At 46.1% G+C, this 12432-nt stretch overlaps 1 protein-coding gene across 1 annotated transcript; it reads left to right on the top strand.

Annotated features, from left to right (window-relative positions):
* Positions 1-2463: 2463 nt before the first annotated feature.
* Positions 2464-9727, top strand: LOC147095937 (uncharacterized). The gene is made up of 8 exons (XM_085974043.1): positions 2464-2565; positions 3199-3531; positions 3622-3942; positions 6609-6710; positions 6809-6839; positions 7055-7107; positions 7685-7733; positions 9576-9727. The coding sequence occupies exons 1-8, from the start codon at positions 2511-2513 to the stop codon at positions 9667-9669; spliced, it is 1038 nt and encodes a 345-aa protein (XP_085830169.1). The 5' UTR covers positions 2464-2510; the 3' UTR covers positions 9670-9727.
* The last annotated feature ends 2705 nt before the right edge of the window (positions 9728-12432 follow it).

The following is a 12432-nucleotide window of genomic DNA, read 5'->3' as shown; positions in this document are numbered from 1 at the left end:
CGGACCGGTTGGGCTGAATGGCCTGTGTCTGTGCTGCACATTCTGTGCAATTCTATGGAAGGCGCCTATGGAACCTATGTCAAGGGTCGCCATCTTCAGAAGAATGAAGCGGTCTGGAAACTGGCAGATAAGAGAAAGTTACATCAGTTTTTATTTTAGAATGAATTACTGGTAGAACTGGTTTTGAACTGAGAAGACGATTTTAGTACCTTACTGAATTTCTGAACAGTGATGCGGAAATGCCTGACCTCAACTGACAAAGAAGCGAGCCTGGCCTTGAAGCAGAGAGTGGACAGCTCGTTGGCAGCGAAGAGGCGCTTTGGCTGTGGCCGCGCCTGTTGCTTTGAATACCACAGATCACGCTGCTCGGGCCGCTTGCGAAGAGATCTGCAAAGTGCAGCGAGTTGGGGAAACGGCTGGCCGAGATTCTGACTTGAGCTGGAAAATAATGGCCGAGCTAGAAGCTCTGTGTGGTTTTCCTGTTTCTGCAGGTGAGCCGCTCACACATAGAAAGATCAAACAGTGAGGCACCATGTTCAACCGCACACAGAAGACATTTGACACGCAGGGCAGATTCAACTGAACAGAGAGCAGACTCGAGTACATTGACCTCATTTATAGCCTGCCCTTCGATGTGACACCGGGTCCTCTTTATCTGCATTGCCCGGTGTTTGTACAGTAGTAATTCATGCTATTCTGACCCTCAATATAATTCATTAAATATCCACTCCATCCACCACCGGCGCACCGTGGCTGCAGTGTGTGATATCTCCATACAGACTGCACTGCAGCAACTCGCCAATGCCTCTCCGACAGCACCACCCAAACCCGCGACCTCCACCACCTAGAAGGACAAGTAGAGCAGGCGCTTGCTAACACAACCACCTCCAAGTTCCTCTCCAAGTCACACACACCAACCTGACATGGGCAAATATCGGCCGTTCCTTCATCGTCGCTGGGTCGAAATCATGGAACTCCCTCCCTAACAGAGCTGTGGTAGTACGTTCACCACACGGACTGCAGCGGTTCAAGTAGGAAGTCCACCACCACCTTCTCAAGGACAATTAAGGGTGGGCAATAAAAACCGGCCTCGCCAGCGATGCCCACAACCCACGAACGAATAAAAATAAACGACCAGGTTCTTACTTTGATCAAAAGGTAAAGAAAAGTTTGTTTATATCAAATTCTTATAAACTTTTCACCCACCATCCCTCGGTTTCATTCCTCTAAGGATTTTCCCAGTGCAGATTCTCGCAGATTTGCTCTGTCGGGCACCTGCTGAATTGCCTCTGATAAGTATTTCCGGTGAAATAGCAAACCAGCACTTTCTGGAATTCCTTTACTGTCCAATAGCAATAGCGACCATAAGTCGTCCTTATTCACGATGCTGCTAACAGATTGCAGCCAGGGTTCAATGTCCCGCATTTATTCGGTGACTGGAAACGCTTCCGTGTCGTGACTGCTTTTGGATTACATTCTGAACTTCTGGCTTTCACCCCCCAATCCCGTGACCACCACCACCTAGAAGGACAGGGGCAGCAGGCAAATGGGAACAGCACCACCTCCAAGTTCCCCTCCAAGTCATACATATAGAATCATAGAATCATAGAATGGCTGCAGCACAGATGGAGGACATTCGGCCCGTCGAGCCCATGCCGGCTCTCTGCCAGAGCACCTCCGCTAGCCCCACTCCCCGCCCTATCCCCATAGCCCTGTATTAATTTCCGTTCAGATACTTACCCAATTCCCTTTTGAAACCCACGATTGAGTCTGCTTCCACCACCCTTTCAGGCAGTGCATTCCAGATCCTAAATAATTGTTGTGTAAAAAAGTTTTTCCTCATGTCGCCTTTGGTTCTTCTGCCAATCTCCATAATCTGTGTCCTCTGGTTCTCGACCCTCCTGCCAATGGGAACAGTTTCTCTCTATCGACCTCTCATGGTTTTGAACCATCCTGACTTGGAAATATATCGGGCCGTTCCTTCATCGTCGCTGGGTGAAAATCCTGGAACTCCCTACTTAACAGCACTGTGGGAGTACCTTCACCACACTGACTGCAGCGGTTCGAGAAGGCGGCTCACCACCACCTTCTCAAGGGCAACTAGGAATGGGCAATAAATGCCGGCCTTGCCAGTGACGCCCACATCCCGTGAATGAAGTAAATACAATTCTAAACTTTAACAGCCAAAATTAAAAATCAGAACAATGACAAATGCACACATCCATAACATAAGCTTTCTGTCACCCTCTCCGAACTATAATCGAAAGCTCTTTATGGCCATTCTGCATTAGACTGACCGCTGTGACGCACAGGCGCTGCCCACATGTAAAATGCATGAGGCGTGGGATCCAACAGGAACCTGCACCCAGAGGCTTAGCTCGTAATAGTTTCCACCGCATCTGAAGGGGGTGTAACCAACCATGTGTGCGCTCGGGTCACTCGGCGCCCACTCCCACTGCAGAATGTTGGGAGCGAGCACGGGAATAACTGAGCGCGGCTCCGACCTCAAGATGTTCAAGGAAGCTTTTTCCCTGATCCTCATTGTCCACGTGTTCTGGCCTTGCGGTGAGTGAGCCACGGTTCCAAATTCCTACATTGTATCAGCCAAAATCTGGGAACAATGGACTCTGTTTACTAAGTTGAAAATGTGACCCAGCTAACAGCTTTTGTGCTGATATTTCTCCCCCTCCCTATCTCTGTAACCTCCTCGAGCCCTACAGCCCTCCGAGATCTCGGCGCTCCTTCAATTTTGGCTTCTTGAACTTCCCCGATTTCCATTGTTCCACCATTGGCGGCCGTGTCTTCAGCTGCGTGGGCCCTAAGCTCTGGAATTCCCTCCCTAAACGTCTCCGCCTCTCTCTCCTCCATTAAGACGCTTCTTAAAATTGACCTCTTTGACCAAACTTTTGGTCACCTGTCCTAATATCTCCGTATGTGGCTTGGCGTCAAATTTCTGTAAAGCGCCCTGAGTCGTTTAATAACGTTAAAGGTGCTGTATCAAAGAAAGTTGTTATTGATAATGTTGGTTTAATTTCTGGTCCCTCTATAAGGCGAAGTAAAGTCGAACTAGAGGATGGATATAACCAGCAATAAATGAAGGCAATAATGATGCTGTTCTTAAATTATAGGCGATGTGTTTCAACGCGGCTTCTTTCTATCGCTCAATAATCAATTCTAATGTAACAATAATCCCTCTAGTTGCAGAATCTCAGCCCTTTCTGTCTCGGAGCCCCTTCACAGTGATAGCCGGAGTCGGCCAGTCCGTTGAATTGGAATGTCACCAGATTTATGAAGTGGAATTTGTGAATAGATATTTCTGGTACAAGCAGTGTGTGGGTGAAACCCCGAGACGAATCCATATCCCATCCTGTGATCGGACTGATTGCAAGTTTACTTCTAAAAGAGGACACACCGAATATATACTGATCCTGGAAATCCGCGATGTGCAGGTGGCTGACACTGGCTCCTATTACTGTGCTGATAGTGGTAGCAATGCACCACTCCAGAATGGATCGACACTGCTGGTTGGAGGTAAGAGCGAAACCAAATGGAATTCAGATCATGCACAGCAATATAATTTGTTGTAAACTAAGAGTTAACTGTGTCCCAATCCCTGTCCAGACAGCTCCACACCCAAGACGGCTGTGCTGGTGTTTGCTCCGCCGGGGGAGCCGCATTTAAGGGACACCGTCCCCTTGGTATGTTTGGTCACTGCCGTCTCCTCGAACCAGATTGCAATTTACTGGAACGTTACCGGACAGGTGACCGAGGGACGGAGCGATTCCGGTACACTGTGCCCGGACGGGACCTACAGCATCAGAAGCCATGTGATGGTCTCGGGGGAAGCCTGGAGAAGCGGCGGGGTCTGCACCTGTATTGTTGAGCTGGGTTCCAAGGACAAATCTTGGGCCGAGAGCGTGTCGCGCCCTAAGACAGTGGCAGGTGAGTCGGTGATCTGTATAGCGAAGGTCAGTATTCAGCTTTAGCATCAGTTGGAGTAGTTCACTCGCTCCTAAGCGCCTCAAGTCTGTAAGTAAAGCAACACCACGGGATGAGCATGAATATCTATATATCAGGAGAAATAGCGCGGTCAGTCTGTTATAAAATACATTGAAATAAGCTACGGTTACCCTTCGTCCCATGTCTTGTAAAAACTTTCTCCGCTCTTGGCTGACTTTAAATTTCTGCGTGTCATCTTAGAAAGATACAGCGCAGAAGGAGGCCATTCGGCCCATCGTGTCTGTGTCCGCTCTTTGAAAGAGCTATCCAATTAATTCCAATGCACCCTGCTCTTTCCCCATGACCCTTGCAGGATTCTCGCCTTCAAGTACTTATCCGATTCCCTTTTGAAAGTTATTAGTGAATCAGCTTCCACCGCCCTTTCAGGCAGCGCATCAACAACAACAACAATAATTTGTATTTATATAGCGCCTTTAATGTAGTAAAACCTCCCAAGGCTCTGCACAGGCGTATTTTAAGACAACAAATGGGGGGTGCTGTTGTAGGGCTGAAGGAGTTTACTGAGATAGGAAGGGCAAGGTCATGCAGGGATTTGAAAACAAGGATGTGAATTTTGAAATCGAGCTGCTGCTTAACCGGGCACCAATGTAGGTCAGGGAGCACAGGGGAGATGGGCGCTTGGTGCGGGTTAGGGCACAGGCAGCCAAGTTTTGGATGACCTCAAGTTTACGTAGGGTGGAATGTGGTGGGCCAGGCAAGCGTGCATTGGAATAGTCAAGTCAAGAGGTAACAAAGACATGGATGAGGGTTTCAGCAGCCGATGAGCTGAAGCAAGGGGGGAGACGGGCAATGGAATGGATTGGAGTGAAAGCGCTTTCTGAACTGAAACTAGTCAAGAGATTCGGTGAAATTGCTGGCTGAATGCGTCTACTGGGATCAGACGCTGCTCATTTCCGTTTATTTTCTCGTTTCCTGTTTTAAAGACCCGAACCCTACTTATCAGTCCCCACTTTCCCCGTGGAATATATTTTCGTTTAATCGGGTTATGAAGCTTCACTGAAATTTGGTAACCGTTCCAGTTTATCACTCATAAAACATGGGGGTGTATGTACACAAATATTTGGTGGCAAAACAAGACGAGAAGACTGTTAAAATGGGCCCAGAAATTGGTGTCGGGGGCTTCCCGCGGGTGCAAGCCCCCGACCTACACTTACATAGCGCGCTGACAGTTGAAGCCTGGGCCTGCGTGGATTTCCTGTCAGTGGCCCAGTTCAGCTCCCGGCGTGATCCAGTGGCGTAGTTAGTTCGATGAGCCGGCTGGGATCACGTGAGCACTGGGCAGCCAATCGGAGGTTGCAAAAGTTCATTCATGAGTTTGATAGTAAGAACTGTCAAACTCATGAAAACTCCGGGCGCCCAAAACAGTACTTAATCTTCAAATAAAAGTTAATTAAATGAGCTATTAATAACTGTAAAAACTAATTTAAACAAAATCGGGTCTAAAAATACACTTACCTTACTGTAAAGTCTTCAAAAATAATAACCTGGGGAAAAAATTTCTAAGTTTAATTAATAGACCACTTACCTTTTTAAACTAAGTACTTACGTCTGCTTTTTTCTCGCGTAAAAACTGGAGGCCTTATCGCATGGGCAACCCTGTAAAAAAAAAGGAATTTCAGCGCGCACGCGCAGACTCCTGCGCACACGCGTTCCACCTCTGAACCCTTGGTTCAGAGGAAAGGAAATGCCGGTTTTCCACGCATGCGCTGCGCATGCTGAAAACCAGCACTTCCATCGGGCCCACGTGTGCGTACACGGTGCTTACTCACGCGTTGGGGCCTGAATCACTGGGCCATGGACTCTTTGGCTTTATTAATGGAGGAATAGAGTACAGAAGCAATAGTTGGGCCAAAGCTGGAGTATTGTCTCCAGTTCTGGGCACCATGCTTTAGGAAGGATGTCAAGGCCTTGGAGAGGGATGCAGAGGAGATTTACCAGAACGGTACCAGGGATGAGGGACTTCAGTTATGTGGAGAGACTGGAGAAGCTGGGATCGTCCCACTTAGAGCAGAGAAGATTAAGAGGAGATTTAATAGAGGTGTTCAATCATGAATCATTAAGGGTTCTGATAGAATAAATAAGGAGAAACTGTTTCCAATGGCAGAAGGGTCGGGAACCAGAGGACACAGCGAGTTGTTGTGATCTGGAACGCGCTGCCTGAAAGGGCGATGGAAGCAGATTCAATAGTAATTTTCAAAAGGGAACTGGAGAAATACTTGAAGGGATAACATTAAAAGGGCTATGGGGAAAGAGAAGGGGAGTGGAACTAATTGGGTAGCTCCACCAACGAGCTGCCACAGCCACGATGGGTTGAATGGCCTCCTTCTGTGCTGTAATCATTCTATGATTCAGTTTTCAAGTAGTATGTTTTGATTGTGCGTTATTTAAATTATGGGGCAATACTGAGAGTGCCATCTGTTAATTTGTCTCAATTTTCACTTGTCCAATATTCGTCGCATTGGCTGGTTTTTCCTTTCACACCCCGGGTCTGATGAACCTTCATTGTAACTGGATCAAGTTTCTCATAAGAGAATCCCAGAAAGTAATGATTTCACCCAGAAGCATTTTCTTAGTGTTTCTTTCTGTAGGGTGGTGCGTTCCGTCCCTTCCCATTACCATAACTGTCTCGGTGATCCTGGTTCTAGTATTGATCCTCATTTCCATTTGGAATCATAAAAGCAGAAGATCAGGTGAGAATTTACATTTACCAGGAATATGTTAATAAATGTTTGTTTAATGTGATTCTCTTCTCGTAGCATTAAATATTTATTACATTTAATTGTTTCAGAAGAACCAGTCAAGAGACCCCACAATGAAAGGTGAGTAACTGAACTATTTACAAATTTCATCAGTAACAGTCTCCCTGTATTTAACACTGTAAAAACCAGTCTACCCCAACTCCAATTTCAATATTTTCCACGTTCTTTTAAGATAGATTCAAAGTCCATTCCACAATTCTGTTCTCGATATTTATGGCATGTGACCAAGGATTTGCAAGAAGTAATGCTTGTTTCATATTTTTGTTTGCATACAGTTTTAGTTTGAGAGAGAGAACGATAAGAGCTGGAAGAAATGAGCGACACTCGGGTGAGTTGGATTGAAATATTGGTGCAGATAGAACATCAATTGTGGGATATTTCAAGGATCAATAAGTGCATTTCCCGTCATCAAAATGTCCTGCCATCGTTCTCCTGCCTGCGGGATTTACAGAAAGGCAAATTTTTGGTTATTAATGCTGACAATTATGTATCAGGTGGACAATAGATGCCAGACACCGGGGGTGGATCATCCATGTCCATCCATTGGCGTATTGAGGAACCATTAGCATAGGGCGGGATTTTTGGCATAATGGGTGACCATTGGGGTATTGGTGGACAATTAGCGTATTGGGGAATTATTGGCCTATTGGGGTACCATTGTCATATTGCTGGACCATTGGCATATTGGTGGACCATTGGCATATTGGTGGACCATTGGAATATTGGGGTACCATTGGCATATTGGTGGACCATTGGGTGATCATTGGCTTATTGGGGTACCACTGGTGTATTGCTGGACCATTGGCATATTAGGGGACCATTGGCGCATGGTGCCTCTATAAATGGATATAGATTAGCCAGAATTGATAATATTTAAATTCATATTCTTAACTGTTAATACACAGGTGACTCCCATCAAATGGAGGCAAAGCGGACACATCAGGGTGCAATACATGTAAGTAAGTTCACTGAACCTGTTGCAATAATATACAGGAACTTGGTGATTTCTGGATGGGTGCAATGCGCCACATGTGGAATAATTCACACGGTTGGCATTGAGCAGGTCATCGTCCAGATCATTTTAATTTGCAGCGAATCCCACTCGTTGCTCCAACTGGAAACAAAACATATCCCGCAGCCCTCTTCTCATCTGATGATAGAAAGGATAAGTTAATGTTCCGTGTAGAATGCCTTCGCACAAAAATCTAGGCTGATGCTCCCAGTGCGGTGCAGAGGGATCAGCGCACTGTCAGAGGGGCAGTACTGAGGGAGCACCGCGCTGTCAGAGGGGAGTAATGAGGGAGCGCCGCATTGTCGGGGGGGCAGTACTGAGGGAGCGCCGCACTGTCAGAGGGGCAGTACTAAGGGAGTGCTGCACCATCGCAGGTGCCTTCTTTGAGATGACATGTTAAATTGAGGTCCCGTCTGCCCTCTCAGGTGGACGTAAAATAACTGACGCCACTATCTCGAAGAAGAGCATAGGAGAGTTCTCCCTGGTGTCCTGGGCCAATAGTTATCCCTCAATCAACATGATTAAAAAATGGATTATCTGGTCATTATCTCATTGCTGTTTGTGGGAGCTTGCTGTGCGTAAACTGGCTGCCACGTTTGCTACATTACAAAAGTAACTACAATTCAAAAGTATTTCATTGGCTGTAAAGTGCTTTGGAACGTTCTGAGGTCATGAAAGATGCTGGGGGAATGCAAGTCTTTCTTTCTTTTAGGACGTGTGATGGCGTGTGATATTCTGTCTGGGTATGATTGATTGCATGTGTGTCATTGAGTGTGTGAGTGCGTGTGATTCTGTCTGGGCGTGATTGATTGCGTGTGTGTCATTGAGTGTGTGAGTGTGTGTGATATTCTGTCTGGGTATGATTGATTGCGTGTGTGTCATTGAGTGTGTGAGTGTGTGTGATTCTGTCTGGGTGTGATTGATTGTGTGTGTGTGTGAGTGATTGAGTGTCTGTGTGTGTGATTCTGTCTGGGTATGATTGATTGTGTGTGTATGTGTGTGTGTGATTGAGTGTCTATATAAGAGTAAGGAAATCTTGCTACAATTGTAAAGGGCCTTGGTGAGACCACACTTGGAGTACTGTGCACAGTTTTGTTCTCCTTGTCTAAGGAAGGATGTACTTGCCTTGCAGGCGGTGCAACAAAGGTTCACTAGATTGATTCCTGGGCTGAGAAAGCTGTCATATCATGAGAGAATGTGCAGATTTGGCTTATACACTCTGGAGTTTAGAAGAATGTGAGGTGATCTCTTTGAAACATACAAAATTCTGAAGTGGATTGAGTGACATTGTAGATGCTGGTTGTTTTCCCTGGCTAGCATGTCTAGAACTAGAGGGCATAGTCTCCTCGAACTAGGTAGGCCATTTAAGACGAAGTTTAGGAGGAATTTCTTCACTCAGAGGGTTGTGTATCTTTGGAATTCCCTGCCCCAGAGGGCTGTGGATGCTCAGTCTTTGAGTATATTCAGGACTGTGACAGATAGATTTTTGGACTCTAAGGAAATCAAGGGATATGGGGATTGGGTGGGAAAGAGGAGTTGAGGTGGCTGATCAGCCGTGATCTAATGGCGGAGCAGGCACGAGGGGCCTTATGGCTGACTCCTGCTCCTAAGTCTTGTGTTCTTATGTTCTTATGATCTTTCAAAGAGCCAGCACAGGCACGATGGACCGAATGGCCTGCTTCTGTGCTGCATCGTTCTCTGATTACATGAAACGCGACTGCATGACCAGATAGTTTGACCTGCCTTTAAATATCTTGAAATGTCAATGTTTAATATATTTTCCTGTCACAGGGTGACCCTCGAGGCCAGATACTTTACGCCTCTCTGGAATTTGCTGCCTCGGAAAAGTCATCAAAAAAGATGGCGGGTCGCGGATGAGAACCCGGAGGGTTTCTATCGGATGGATGCAGGAGGACACCGGACTTACAAAAGAACCCACAGCCTGCAGGAAAAAGAATGGAGCCACGGAGACTCACGTCAAACATCTAAACTATCTGCCTGCACTCGCCAGAATTTGCAAAGAGTCTTTCTGTTCAATGTAAGCGAACTTGCTTTGAGTATTGTAAAGATATTCCACTGTATTAGTGTAATTCAAGTGTGAGACAAACATTAAGAGTAGGAACTTCTCGGTTTGGTGTTTCTCTGAACCTTTCCTGCTCATCCTGCAGCTCCAGTTAATAACAAGAATTTTATTTGTAAATGCTTGTGTATAAATAAAATTAATTATTCTTCGAATGTAAAGATGCACGAGAGGTTCCTATCGACCAATACTTCACTTATAATTAAATGTGATCAGCATAAAACTTCAATGACTATTGAGCTGGAAGAGGTTTGGAGTATAAAAGCAGGGAACACCTGCTACAACTGTACATGGTATTGGTGAGACCACACCTGGAGTACTGTGTACAGTTTTGGTCTCCTTATTTAAGGAAGGATATACTTGCATTGGAGGCAGTTCAGAGATGATTCACTAGGTTAATTGCAGAGATCAGGGGGTTGTATTATGAGGAAAGGTAGAGCAGGTTTGGCCTATACTCTTAGGAATTTAGAAGAATGAGAGGTGATCTAATTGAAACATACCAGATACTGAGGGGGCTCGACAAGGTAGAAATAGAGAGGATGTTTCCCCTCATGGGGAAATCTAGAACTCGGGGGCATAGGTTCAGAATAAAGGGTCGCCCTTTTAGAACTAAGATAAGGAGGAATTTCTTCTTTCAGATGGTCGTAAATCTGTGGAATTCTCTGCCCCAGACAGCTGTGGAGGCTGGGTCATTAGATACATTTAAGGTGGAGATAGACCGATTTTTGCAAGATAAGGGAGTGAAGGGTTATGGGGAGCGGGCAGGGGAGTGCTTTTCAGCCCAAGATCAGCCATGATCTTATTGAATGGCGGAGCAGGCTCGAGGGGCCAAATGGCCTATTCCTGCTCCTATTGCTTAAGTTCCTATGTTCCTATGTCATGAATTGAGATACTGTTAGTGGCGATATCCTCTGTCTGAGAAGCGAGATGCTTAATCATTTTCAGACTAAGACCACAACAGGAGAGAATCGCGGGAAGAAATGCGGGGAATTGTGTCTGGTTCCATTTTACCTTTGGGCTAGTGTGTTTTGCTATATGTAGTAATATCAAAACTACATGTCAGAGATAGATGGTGAGTGCAGCGTGGCTTGGGAGGAATGGGTGACTGTTGGACCTGTGGTTTCCTAAAGCTCTCCACCACTGGGGGTTTGCTCACGTCAGGTCTGGGTGTGTTGTAGACTCGTGGATAGGGATGGATTGCCATGACAACCCCATTAGCATTGTATCATGCGACTACCAGGATGGTAGAAGGTGAACTCGGTGGACCTTGGCCTTTTCTCGTCCAGCAATTCCTATGTTCAAGCTCCCAGGTTTGCACAGTATTGGGGAGAGTATATTCAACCAGAGATAGGATTGCACCATAGGTGGTTGTATTGCTTTATCCATCAGAGTCAGATCAGTTTAAGTATTCCCCTTCTGATTAGCTTGGAATCAGCATGTACAGCCGAATGAGATTCCGGAGCAATAAAAACTGTTCCTGGCAAAGACCCTTTCAAATCCACCTGTCAGAAACTGTCCAATAAATCGCATGAGGATTTGAACAAATTCGTAACAACGGCGTTCTTGCTAATGTTAATTTATATTGTAGGTTTCCATAAAGCAGATCGAAGTTCACCAAGATGATACATGGGCAAAAATGGTGAAATTCTAAGGACAGGTTCCATAGACTAGCCTTGTATTCTCCAGAGTTTAGAAGATTAAGGCGTGACCTATTTAGATGTTTAAGATGATTAAACGATTCGATGGGGTAGATAGAGAGCAACCATTGCCTCTGCTGGGGGAGTCCAGAATAAGGGGGCATAACCTTAAAATTAGAGCCAGGCTGTTCAGCGGTGATATCAGGAAGCACTTCTTCACAGAAAGGGTGGTGGATATCTTGAACTTTCTCATCCAAAAAGCTGTTGAGCCTGGGGTCAATTGAAATTTTCAACACTGCGATTGATAGATTTTTGCTGGGCAATGGTATTAAGGGTTACGGAACCAAGGCGGCTAGATGGAGTTAACCTACAGGTCAGCTCTGGTCTAACTGAATGGTGGAACAGGCTCCAGAGGCTGAATAGTCTCCTCCTGTTCCTCTGTTCCTGTCGCTAGTAGGATAATTCGTTCGGACTACTGAAAGACAAACGAAGACTGATTTCTGGAGCTTCATCACACAAAGAGTAATCAGCACAGGGAATGGTCCTCTGGGTAGGATGGTGTGAATGAAAACCCCTGGAGTCATTTAGGAAACAGTTTGGCTGCCCTGGTGGGCGAGAAGGACAGAATCTTTCTGGATTCCTGAGCTACGTTTGGCAGAAAGGCCTTTTTCACCTGCAGTGACCTTATGACAAGTGTCTCCAAATACTCTTTGCAATATCTGTGCAGAATATTTTGACAGCAGAATTAATGGCCCAGAAATTCGGGTCTCCACGGGTGAGTACGCATGGGGTACTCACCCGTAGGCCCGATGGAAGTGCCGGTTTCCTGCATGCACTGCACATGCGCAGGAAACCGGCACTTCCGTTCCTCTGAACGAAGGGGTTTCAGAAGTCGAACGCGTGCGCGGGGGAGGCTGCGCGTGC

The sequence above is a fragment of the Somniosus microcephalus genome, unplaced genomic scaffold, assembly GCF_052327205.1.
Source record: "Somniosus microcephalus isolate GS21.2 unplaced genomic scaffold, FLI_Smic_1.0 unresolved_chr1, whole genome shotgun sequence".
In the NCBI taxonomy this organism is placed as follows: domain Eukaryota; kingdom Metazoa; phylum Chordata; class Chondrichthyes; order Squaliformes; family Somniosidae; genus Somniosus; species Somniosus microcephalus.
This window is presented reverse-complemented; position numbering and strand designations above follow the sequence as displayed.